The sequence below is a fragment of the Choloepus didactylus genome, chromosome 1, assembly GCF_015220235.1.
Source record: "Choloepus didactylus isolate mChoDid1 chromosome 1, mChoDid1.pri, whole genome shotgun sequence".
Lineage (NCBI taxonomy): Eukaryota > Metazoa > Chordata > Mammalia > Pilosa > Megalonychidae > Choloepus > Choloepus didactylus.
Window position 1 is genome coordinate 136,238,606 of NC_051307.1, and position 12,117 is coordinate 136,250,722.

A 12,117-nucleotide genomic window follows, 5' to 3' on the forward strand; every position below is an offset into this window, starting at 1 on the left:
TACTAGAATAAGTCACTCCTATCAACACATTTTAAAAAGAAAAAACTCAGTAATAAAATTTAATGCCACTGAATCAATGATCCTTTTGGATATAATATTTGCTGCCCAGATCATCACATGCCATCTGTTCTTTCTAAGACTTGGTACCTCATTTGCTGCAGAGCCCTGGTTGGATTGGAGCCTATTCGGTCCAGTTTGTTAATAAAAGTTAGAAATGGAACATTGTAGCGCTTCATCTGTCGATTAACAGTCATGGTCTGGCACTGCACACCTCCAACAGCACAGAGAACCAGGACTGCTCCGTCCAACACTCTCAGGGCCCTTTCAACCTCTATCGTGAAGTCCACATGCCCTAAATGAGGAAAAGAAGAGTGTGAGGGTCTTAAAGATCAGTCAGAATTTTTAACACATGCACTATTAAAAGTTTTTGTATTTCTGCTCATCATAAGTTTTTAAATTAGAGTGGAGATTCTCAGGCCATCAAAATTGTTCACCCATCACAAAGACCAGAATTCAGTAAGTTCACTTCAAGAAGATACCAAGGCATGGACACCTGTGGAAGCAAGCAACTGAGATATGTAAAAGGTATGAACTTTCCTACTTACAATTTATTGTACTGTTTTCAATACAATAGAATGAAGTGCTCAAAGTCCCAAGCCAGTCTTCTCTAACAGAAATTCACAGTCACACTTTTGAATATTGAATACTCAAATATGAGTAGGTCACAGTGGAAGAAAGAAATAAATGTGCTTTTGCCAAATAAGCTGTAGTAAGACCAAAAACCCAACTGACCAGGAGTATCTATAATGTTGATATTGACATCTTTCCAGATGGTATAGGTAGCTGCTGACTGAATAGTGATTCCTCTTTGTCTCTCCAGTTCCATGGAATCCATGACGGCCCCGACTCCATCTTTACCTTTCACCTAAACATAAGTAGGACAATTACAATTTCCCAGTACCTACATTTTTATCCACCAAGGAAAGAAATCTTTACTAAAATGGAACCAGAACACAGACATTTAACTGATCCACTTTTCAGATAAGTTTAACTGTCAAAGCATATCATCTCATAAAATAGGTCAATTGGTTATATTAACCATGTAACCCTTTTTCCACTGCTGTTCTCAGCAACTGCTAATGTATAGAAATTACCCCAGTCTTAGAGCCATCCCTGCTCCCTGTGCCTGCCCACCAGTCTTATGCTACAGCATGAGCAGATATTCAAAGAACAGATCCTTCCCACTTCTGCTACATGTGAATTCTGAGACCTGGGTGAGAAGGATTCAACTTTTAAAGTATGATTTAACAAAATGATCTTTATCTGAAGAAATATGTTAAGCCAGAGAGTTAAGTTGAATATTCAATGATATGGTAATGTTTTCAGGAGTTTAAATTTTTAAAAAATAACTTTTATATATATGTATGTATTTTTTAGCTATTAAGCTCATACCACATATCATTTTAAATCCTTTTTTCCAAATAACATTATAAGCATTGCTCCTTATCATTAAACATTCTTCATAAAGACTATTTTAATGGTTGCTTAAGGGTAAAACATGTTGGTTTAACAGTTTTAAAAGAACTCTGCTCAGGATACCCCTTGTGATGGTTGTTAGACCAAATATCAGAGCAATACTTCAAACCAACTCAAGTCATCCCCTTTGTGCATGTGATTTTGGTTAAAGACCCACTGTCATCATTTCTTTTAATCATCTAGGTTTTATGAAGTTTATTAAATCACAACTATAAAACAATTAAAACCATGCTCTCAGTAACCTGGAATCAACCATGAACCATATACCTCATGCATCTTTGCAATTCTGCCAGTGTAGTAAAGCACTCGTTCTGTTAATGTAGTTTTCCCAGAATCAATGTGAGCTGAGATTCCAATATTTCGTATCTTTTCATTAGGGATTACCCCTGATGAACACCATCGGCAGGTCTTCCAATTAACCTGAAAAATTAAGAGTGCTCTGTTCAACACACTTTTTTAACAGTGAAAAAAGGGTAATCAGAATGGGTTCGGTAGACATCTTTCCTCCAAGGAATCTCAGTGGACACAAAACATCATACAAGGTATCTTGGAAGGGCAGAAGGCCTTTGGCAGGGAATGTCTTGACTTGCAACTTCTGTAATCAATGGAGAATACAAGAGAGGAAATAAAAGATATATTCTTTAAAACAAGCAAACAAGCTTTCCCAAATGTCTGCTTTGTACTAGGCCCTGGAATTAAAATGATAATCAAGATATAACACCTGTTCCCCAACAGCAAGTTTACACTTTTGCAGGGAGAGCTCTACTTTTTGTCCCTGAAAGATTTGTTTCCCAATATAAAAGGAAAAAATAAAAGATCTTTGTGGATTCCTACTGTAGACTTTTTAAGCTATTTATTCTAAATAAATACTAGAAGGAGTCTTGTCTATTTCATAGATGCAAATTCCAAATGCCACAAGGAATAAGCAATTGTTAGTGAAGAACTGCCTTAAAAGAACTTCTAGAACTCTCAATAGAGATTTAAAATATCAGAAAATTTGAGTCTGAAGGGTCTTAGTTATAAGACTACAAAAACACTACCTATGAAATATTTACCAGAAACAAGACTTGAGAGCTGAATTTTAGATCTATTTTGTACCCGATGCCCCATCACTTCCATTTTAATGAATAATGATTTTTAAGTCATTATGTACAAAGCGTGGAGGGCATAAAGATGAATCAGACGAATGAAATCTTTGTGCTTAAGGAGCTTAAAACCTACCAATTTGGTATCTGTACCCTATGGCAAACTGCTTTAACAAAACTTGAAAATGGGATGAGGCATCTGACTAGTCCTCTTTCTCATGAAAATGCTTGGGCTTCTTTTCTTAATACTGATTTGTGTTTCCCTCCATCCCAGTGGTTCTTCCCCCCAAAAACTCTCTATAATAAAGGATATGCTTCAGTGTAAATGAAGCTTTTGGTGAACACCAACTGACAAAGAGGAGTCCTCCAGTGTGGTGGCCATAAAAGCAAATACTTTTGCCAAATTTTACAGGTTTGAAAATACACCCCGGGACCAATAATATCAGAAAGAGAGCTCCCAACAGCTGTTTTAGTAGGAAATACAGGTTTTAGTTTAAATTTCATTTTGATTTTCCCCCTTCCCCTTACTGCAGTTCATAGCCAGCAAGGATGGTTGAGGAAAGATTTACGTTCTATGCAGTGGGACCAGTAGCTTGGCAACAGCCCAAAAGAGAGTTTCAATCCTAAACAAAAGCAATTCGCATATGTTTGGCCTTTTTTTTTTTTTTTAACTCTTGGGGGGAAATCCTGCATTTTATGGAATCAAGACATAATATAAACCTCTACTGCACATCCAGAATGCACCGCAGCCCCTTCTGGGAAAAGGGAGGGAGAAGAGTTTGAAAAAGGTGGATAAATTGTCAAATGGAATCTGGGTAATAAATGCTTTGTTGGCCAAACTCCAGGGAAACGAGAGAAAACAAATAAGGTTTGAATGAGGGGAAAGGCTAACTCCTACCTAACCGCACCCCACTCTGAGACACTTCCCCACCCCCAAACCCCACCCCAACCCCCCCCAAAAAAGCGCTTTCCAGACTTTAATTTTCTATACGCCTGATGAGAAATACGACTAAAGAAAAGCACCAGGATGTTAGAGTACAAAATCAAATAACCCAGGCCCGGCTGAGAGATGGGACAGTTAGCCCAAGGACACCCTGTACTGAAACAAGCACTGGTAAATGAGTCAGAAGTCCTGGATTTGAGCCCCCGATACACCACTTTTTTCAGCTGTCTGACATCCACCCAAGTCACTTCTCCTCTTTAAGATATACCATGCTTAACCATAAATCCGAGGCCCGCCCAACCTTCCAGGGCATTGAGAGGGTTGGTACTGAGGGGATTTTCAGGACTGCAGCACGACCGCCCGTTTTCCGAGCTGTCAGTCAGGAATTCCCAAGGAAGGAGAGGGTGTCACTGTCTCCCTGGCCCCGGAGGAACCACAAGGTCCCAGGGACAGTCCCTGGTTCGGCCTCGCCTCACCGGTACCGGTACCTGCTTCCCATGCCTGCCTAGGGCGGCAGAGACCCGCAGGAGCGACCCGCGCCCCAGAGCCACAGCAGTAGCAGCTCTCAGCAGCCTCATGGCAAGCTCAGCGCCGGATGTGCTCAGCCACTGGAATCACAGCGGGAAGCGCTGAAAGTCACGCCGGCAGCCACTTCTGCAACAGCACTTCCGGGACGAAGGACGGGAGGGAGGAGAGAGAGGGCAAGGGGGAGGAACTTCCGGATCGCAGCACTGAGCAGCATCCTCCGCTACTCGGGCGCTCTCTGTCGACTTGGAAAAGAAAGTGACCGCGCTTTGCCGGGCGGATGAAGTATTTGCTCCCAGTGAGTTGATGCTTCTGTGCGGGGGCGGGCGGGGGGTTCTCTGGTCGTCGTCTTCCTCTTCTTTTTAAATATTACAGCTAGATAAGGATAGTTGTTTTACAGATATAAAAATGTGGAGAAATGTTTAAAACAATGTAAGTTTAAAAAAGAATTTCAAATTGTATCTGTTACTATTAACAAATATGAAAAAGTGATTATCTTTAGGACATGACGTGAAAGAGAACAAGGAAAAATAATAGTAAATAGGAAATATAGGAAAAATAATCAATAGCAAATAATATTAAATGAGCGATTAAGAATGTTTCTCATTTCAAAATGTCCTTTTTATTGTTTGAAATAAACATATGCACCCAGCCTATATGGAAGACTATATTCTTGACTATTCCAGATGTCTTAGAGGCATCTCAAACTAACACGTCCAAAACTGAGCTTCTGATTTTACTGCCGAAATCTTCTCCTACATTTTCTTTATTTCGTAAATGGAAACTCCATTCTCGTAGTTGCCTGGGACAAAAAATATTAGTCTCTTTGGCACCTCTCTCTGGCACACCTTGTCTTATCTGTCTGCATATCCAGTGGGCACTACATTCAAAGATATACCCAGAACCTACCACTTCTCCCCATCTGCTCAACCTGACACCACCATCATCTGGTGCTGAGTTATTGCAGTGGCCTCCTAACTGATCTCTCTGCTTCTGCCCTTGTGCTGTGCAGTCTATTCTCAACACAGTAACTACAGTGATCCTAACCCAGATTGTGTTATTTCTTTCCCTGGATGAAAACTGTCTAGTGAATTCATTGTGCTGTCATCTCTACTTTTGTATAGGTTTGAAATTTTCATACTAAGTGAATTTAAAAAAAAAAGCTGAAATTGCTTCCTCTCTCACCCAAAGAGCTTACAAGTTCTGCATGAGCAGCTCCCCCAAATATTCCTATTTTCCCTCTCCTTTGCTCATTTCCATCCAGCTCCACTGGTCTCCCTGTTGATCCTCCTGTACTTTCCCTCACTTTCCTATCTCCACTCAAATAGCAGCAAGATGTTCCTTGATACCCCTTTAAATAAAACCAGCAAGCTCCCTCCCTTGACACCTTCTCAACTTGCTTCATTCCCTTCATAAGGCTTCTTAGATTTATTTACACACTTTACACATCTGTTTGTCATCTGATTCTCCCAATTAGGATCAAAGTTCCAAAAGGACAGAGATATTTTGTTCATTACTAGGTGCTCAATAAATATTTGTTAACTGAATGAATGAGATCAAATAAAATGGAAATCAGAGGGAAATACATTATGGGGCACAGGAAGGGAATAATTAGAGGCTGAGTGATGAATTTCTAATTTAGTCTTTTTGTATATCATCCATATAATAATTCGCACTAAAAGATTTATAAGCCACTTTATAAATAAATTTGTTAACATTGACTGTACCCTTAAAATTTTTCCCATTTAAAAATTAATCTTTATAAACCTTTATATGTATTTTAAAGTATACATAAACTAAATTCATAATAATGTAAATGCATAAAAATTAAGATTTTTAACTTTAAGATACAATTAATCTTTTCAGCATATTAAAGACTATCAATTACACCAAAATTGCCATTTTAACAAGCTAATAATTTCCTTAAGTAAAAAACCTTATTTATTATCTTGTGTGTATATATATTTATATACATATATGTAGTCACATTTTTTCTATAATTATTATACCAGTTTATTCTTAATTATTTTTATTAATCACTACCTTTAACTAAAATTTGTTTTCTCCAGACCAAAAAAAAACAAGTAGAACAGAAAACCAAGAACTGTCTAGCTAATTTTTTTTTGCTTGTTTCCATTTATTTGCCAATTTTCAGAATAATTCGGTGCCCTACCTTTTTTTTTTTGCATTTTATATATTTTAACACATCATAGTTATAATTCTTTTTGTGATATAATATGATACACAAATTTAAATAAATTTTAAGTGTACAGCTTAATGTATCATCATACCTGTTTATCCAAGGCCAAACATTAGACCACTGCTCACACCTCAAAAGCCTTGTTTCCCCTTACCATCACTAATATATCTCACTCCTCCACAAATGCAACATTTATTCTGATTTCTAACACCATGTCATTTCATGTAATTGAATTTTTTTATTACATTAATTAATAGCACATTAAAAATACAGTTAATGAATGGCAGAAAATCATAAGCCTCAAATCTTTTAGGTTTTTCTTATTTGCCATGCAAAATGCATTTACTATTCTCTTATTTCAGTCTCTCTATTGATAGGTTAATAGCTGCAAATAGAGCTGATAATGAATTTGATTTCACAAAAAAAATAATAATCAGCAGTTTGCTAAATAACCTGTCTATCCTGCCTAGAAGATTCAGAAATGTAAGGACACAAAATATGTAGGTTGAGATGTCCGTCAAGTTGTTCCTTGACAAAGACAGTAATGGTCTTGTCTCTGCACATGAACCAACCATTTTTGTTGACATCTACCAGAACAGATTACATACAGCCTATTTTTCTAACTCTTTATTATATATTTCTGCACAAATCTTTAAGAACAAATGGCACCTTCACTTGAGCAGCCACCTTCTTTCCACTTCAGTGCCTCAACAATAGCAAGAGCAAATTCAAAGCTGGTTTCAGGATCCTGGCTGGTAAGAATAAGGCCATCCTTGTCCACATGGTTCTCTGAGTAGCTGTAGTGATTTCCATTCATCATTTTGTCTTTAGCAAGTGGGTGTGTTGTAACTTTGCTTCCAAAACCTATTTCATGATCCAATAGAGCCTTAGGACCTGCAAAGATGGTGGCTATGAAGCCCTTCCTCTTTACTTCTTCTTTCGATATCTCTCTCTCAGCGCCAAACTTGGGTAAATCCTGTGCACCAAGATTACTTCCTGGCAGAACCACCACATCATATAGTACCTCTCTTTTGGCATCTTCAAGACTGGTATCAGGACAAATGACATCTCTGCTACACTATACTGGCTCTTTCCCAGCCAAATCTGCAACGGTGACTTTAATTCCAGCTCATCTCATGACATCCACAAGGTTGGCCATCTCAATCTCCTCTGCTCCTTTAGCAGAATAACCAGAGCTCTTTTGGAAGTCATTTCATTGTATTTTTTTAAAAGACTGAAGCCTCACGTCTCTTCCTACAGACCCAATGTAATTGAATTATAAACAGGCATTTCTTGCAGTTAAGTATTTCACGTGTCTGGTATTTGTATGACATTATCTTAGTGAGACAGATCCATGCTGTTATTTATTTTCATTGTGGTATACTATTCCATGGTTTGGACAGCTACAATTTATTTATATATTCTACTGTTGATGGATATTTTTTCAAATTGGGGCTATCATAAAATACTTTGTTAGGAATTTTTTTTATGTATCTTTTAGTGCACATATCCTTTAGCATGTATTTATGTTTGACACAGATGTAGAGGTGAAATGTTGAGTCCTGGGTGAAGCAAATATTCCACTTTACAGATAATTCTAAAGAGTTTTCATAAAGATACTATCAGCACAACTGAAAGGTATATGTAGTTCATTTTGTGTATATATATAATGAAAGAATTAAACCTGTTCTGAGTCACAAATCCAAAATATCTACTGGAAAAGTATAATCATTTAAAAAATCTAACTACTTTCAGTAAAAACAAACAAAAATAGCTCTATCAAACATTCATCAGAGATTGGGAAGACAGTATTTTTTCTATGCTAAAATGAGAAAAAGAATGCTTTGCAGGAATGTAATATTTTTAGTTCTTCCAATGGTCAATTATGGAAGCCTTTACTTCTCCTGTAGAAATCTGAGGTCCCAATCAGGTATCACTTTTTCTCTTGAGTAAAACAGCATCTTTTTTACACTGGAACATATATGTGATGCTGGGTAATCCACTAATCACAAGACGACTTTCTATCACCAGGAAGGTGATTTTTACACAAGGAATGTATTGTGCCGACACTTGGCCTTGATGGTTGTAGCTGGAAAATGACTGTGATTAGAGCAAAAAAGCAAAAGGAAATGCATGGGATCCTCCAGAAAGCAAAGTTGTGGCTGAAATTCTTGTCCTGGGCACCAGAAAAACAAGTGGATTTGGTGCTCCTTTGTTCTGGCCGGATGTCTTGATTTTCATGTTTTACTCGTTCTCCTTTCCATGGTATTTGTCACATACCTTTATGCAATGCAGACTCTAAACAGGGTTGTATATACAAAATTTGGGAACAATATCAGGAAAAGCAACTAATTCTGGGGGCCAGAAGTCCAAAATCTGAAGGACCATGTTTCCTCTGAAGGCTGTGGCTTGCTGGCAATGCACAGTGTTCCTCATATTCTACCTCCGTCACTTGGCCATCTGCTTCCTCTCTTCTCAGTCTGTGCTCAGATTTCCTCTCCTGACAGTTTCTCACAGAGCTGGGAAGTCTGGCTAATTTTTATGAGTACCCATTTTTTATTCCCTTTATGATTTTTAAAGTGACAAAGTAATACATATAAAACATTATCCAAAGCATTGGCACATTCTGTTAATTTGTAGTTAGTTAAAAAATATATGAGAATAAGAGTAAATTGAAACTATCTTGAATGACCAAAGCTTTATTCTTTTTTTAATTAGAGCACTTGTAGGTTTACAGAAAAATCATGCAGACAGTACAGAGTTCCCGTATATCTCCCCTCATTACACACAGTATTCCATTAACATTTTGCATTAATGTAGTGCCTTTGTTACAATTAATGAAACATTATTATTATATTATTAACTATAGTCCATAGTTTACATTAGGGTTCACTCTTTGTGTTGTACAGTTCTATTCAGGTAAATATATACAACCTAAAATTAATCATTTTAGCCACTTTCACATATACAATTCAGTGGAGTGTAAGTACATTCACAATCCTATGCCACCATCGCCACCATCCATCACCAAAACTTTTCCATCTCCCCAAACAGAAACTCTGTACCAACTGAGCATTAACTGCCCATTCCCTACTCCCATTCCTGCCCCTGCCAACTTGTATTCTAATTTCTATTAATTTTCATATTCTAATTATCTCATCGCAGTGAAGTCATATAATATTTGTCCTTTTGTGTCTGGCTTATTTCACTCAACATTAGGTCTTTAAGCTTCATCCATGTTGTCACATGTATCAGAACTTCATTCTTTTTGTGGCTGTATAATATTCCATGTACATGTGTGCCACATTTTATTTATGCATTCATGTTGGTGGGCACTTGGGTTGCTCCTGCATTTTGGCAATTGTGAATAATGCAGCTATGAATATTGACGTGCAACTATCTATTCGAGTCCCTGCTTTTAATCCTTTTGGATTTGTACCCAGTGAGATTGCTGGGTCATATGGTAATCCTATACTTAACTTTCTGAAGAATTGCTGAGCTGTTTCCACGGCAGCAACTCCATTTTACATTCCCACCAGCAATGTATGAGGGGTCCTGTTTTTCCACCTCCTCATCAACACTTGTTATTTTCTGCTGTTTTTTTTGTAAATAGTTGTCATTCTAGTGGCTGTGAGATTGTATCTCATTACAGTTTTCACTGGCATTTCCCTGATGGCTAATAATGCTGAACATCTTTTCATGTATTTGCATCATTTTTTAAATTAGAAATTGTCCAATTATCCAAAGACTAAGTTAGCATTTTCTGAGGTCTTGAAACTTAACCAAGGATATGAAAAATTATTTAACACATGAAGACTTTCTAATTGGTACTATTATAATAATTTTATAATACAAATCCTTTTTAAAAACATCATCATTACAATTTTATTTAGTTAAATACCATTTTATATTTTGGAATCTTACACAATTTGTGAAGGCAATAACTTAATTGACCCTTAAGATCAATGTAGGAGACTTAGAAAGTGTGAAATATGAAAAGTTCAACCTCAGTCTTACATAAATTAGACGATTTTGTTAGCATTCATTTTATACAAAAAAAACTAGAATAAGACAGATAGGTGAGTTTAAAAAAATATTAATTCATTCCAATTTGTATAATACATCTCTTTATTAGAAATATTACATAAACCTTTTTTGGAAATACGATTTATAAATCTTATATTCATAATCACTAAATCATATTTAAAAGCTCCTCTTTTATCTTAAAACTAAAACCTTTCTTCTTATAATTATAGTAAAAAAGACTTATTTAAATTCACTTGACATTTTTCAAAGCAAAAGAAACACAAATAGCTTATCACGCTTTTTCTCTTGGGCATTTTTAACTGTTTATCTGGAATAACTATTCCTAGATTGTACACATAATGGCAAGATAGTTGTTTTTTTTTCTTTTTCTGATGAATTCATCTTTAAAATTTTCTGTATAAGAGGAAAACTTAGGGAAAGGAACAAGAAAAAAGGTGAGAGGGAGCCAGCTTTAGACAAATATGAAATTATTATTAACATTTATCTTTGAAAAGTTAGCTGATGCTCAATCAATTATAAAAATATCACTTATGAGTGTCTCAGGCCTTAACTCTAAGGTTAAATCATGCCAATTGCTGTCCTGAGAAGTGCATGGGGAGAAGGAAACGTGTGGATAAAAGTTAAAGCAAACTGCTCATGCACAGAGAAGACTGAGGAAAGGTCTCAGGGACAACCATATTCAAGATGGTGGACAAGCAGACTGAAGACAGGAGGTAGTGTTTAAAGCCTAATTTTACCAGAGTACACCAAAGTCTGATCAGAACCCTAAAATCCCAGGAGACAAATAATAAACATGACACTAAAAGATCAAAGACTTAGGATTTAGTTCAAAATCCATGTAACTGAGGACAAGGGCCTGAAGGGATCTCAGATATGTACATTATTATCAAACTGAAAGTCATGATCCATGGCAGTGAGAGTCTCAGCGAAACCTTGGTGGAAACTCCGTATCATCCTGGACCAGTCTAAGACCACCAGGCACAAACCTGTAGTTCTACAAAGTCAGGTTTATTTGCCCATTGCAGTGAGGGAGACTACACACAGGGGAACTGTGGGAGTCTAATCGAAGGAGGACAAGATGGTGTTATGGTAGGATTTGTGGGAAGGGTGGAGTTTAGATGCAATTTGATGAAGTAGTGTTTACAGATTCAAAGCAAAGCAGGGCTCTGTGTAAAGGAGTCAATGTAAGGTTTGAACAGTGGTATGGACCGGCTCCCATTTCCCTGGAAATAGTGAAGATAGACGTGGACGGTTGGGTCCAGAACCCCTTATTTGAAGCATTCGGCCTGATTTTTAAATTGAGACTTTTTCTCTGTTTCAGAATTATTTAGATTCTCAGACAAAAGTGGCATGCTTCATTCTTACTAATATAACTTCAAACAGCAAAGTTCTGATAGTTTCTATTAGGGAACAGCATTTCTCAGTGAATAAGAAAGCAGTAGTCACTCAAGAGTGTTGTTATGACACATCTGCAGCATGTTGTTGGCAGATATGAATCCCTGCTACCTTTGCGGCTGGTTTAACTATGTTTGTTATTCCAGCCTGATGAACATCAGGGAAGTTTTTAAATACGAGCTAACTTGTACTTTTTCAATTGTCTAGCTTCTGTTGGCTACACTGTTAAAAGTTGTCAATTCTATTTGAAAACATTGAATTTGCTAGAGAAGTTTTCTGGTTTCTAGGTTCAGTTCTTCTGCTTAAAAGCCTTCTACAATCTCACATCTCACACAGAATAAGATTTAACCTCCATACCTATGAGTTACCGGCTCAACATGAGCTGG

General features: G+C 37.0%; 1 protein-coding gene and 1 pseudogene across 2 annotated transcripts in view; both read right to left on the minus strand.

The window, feature by feature from the left end:
- The window catches only part of GFM1 (G elongation factor mitochondrial 1), a 55,694-nt gene extending 51,453 nt beyond the window's left edge, over positions 1 to 4,241 (minus strand). The window contains exons 1-4 of one of the 2 annotated variants that reach the window (XM_037841875.1): positions 4,053 to 4,241; positions 1,804 to 1,956; positions 793 to 925; positions 148 to 352 (exon numbers count right to left, since the gene is read on the minus strand). In XM_037841875.1, coding sequence (XP_037697803.1) covers positions 148 to 352; positions 793 to 925; positions 1,804 to 1,956; positions 4,053 to 4,142 — 581 coding nt within the window. In that variant the 5' untranslated portion in view covers positions 4,143 to 4,241. Of the gene's footprint in view, positions 1 to 147; positions 353 to 792; positions 926 to 1,803; positions 1,957 to 4,040 lie in introns of both variants that reach the window. The other variant, XM_037841867.1, reaches the window with a different exon arrangement.
- A 2,678-nt stretch (positions 4,242 to 6,919) lies between these two features.
- LOC119524925 lies at positions 6,920 to 7,501 on the minus strand (annotated as a pseudogene).
- Between the last annotated feature and the right edge of the window lie 4,616 nt (positions 7,502 to 12,117).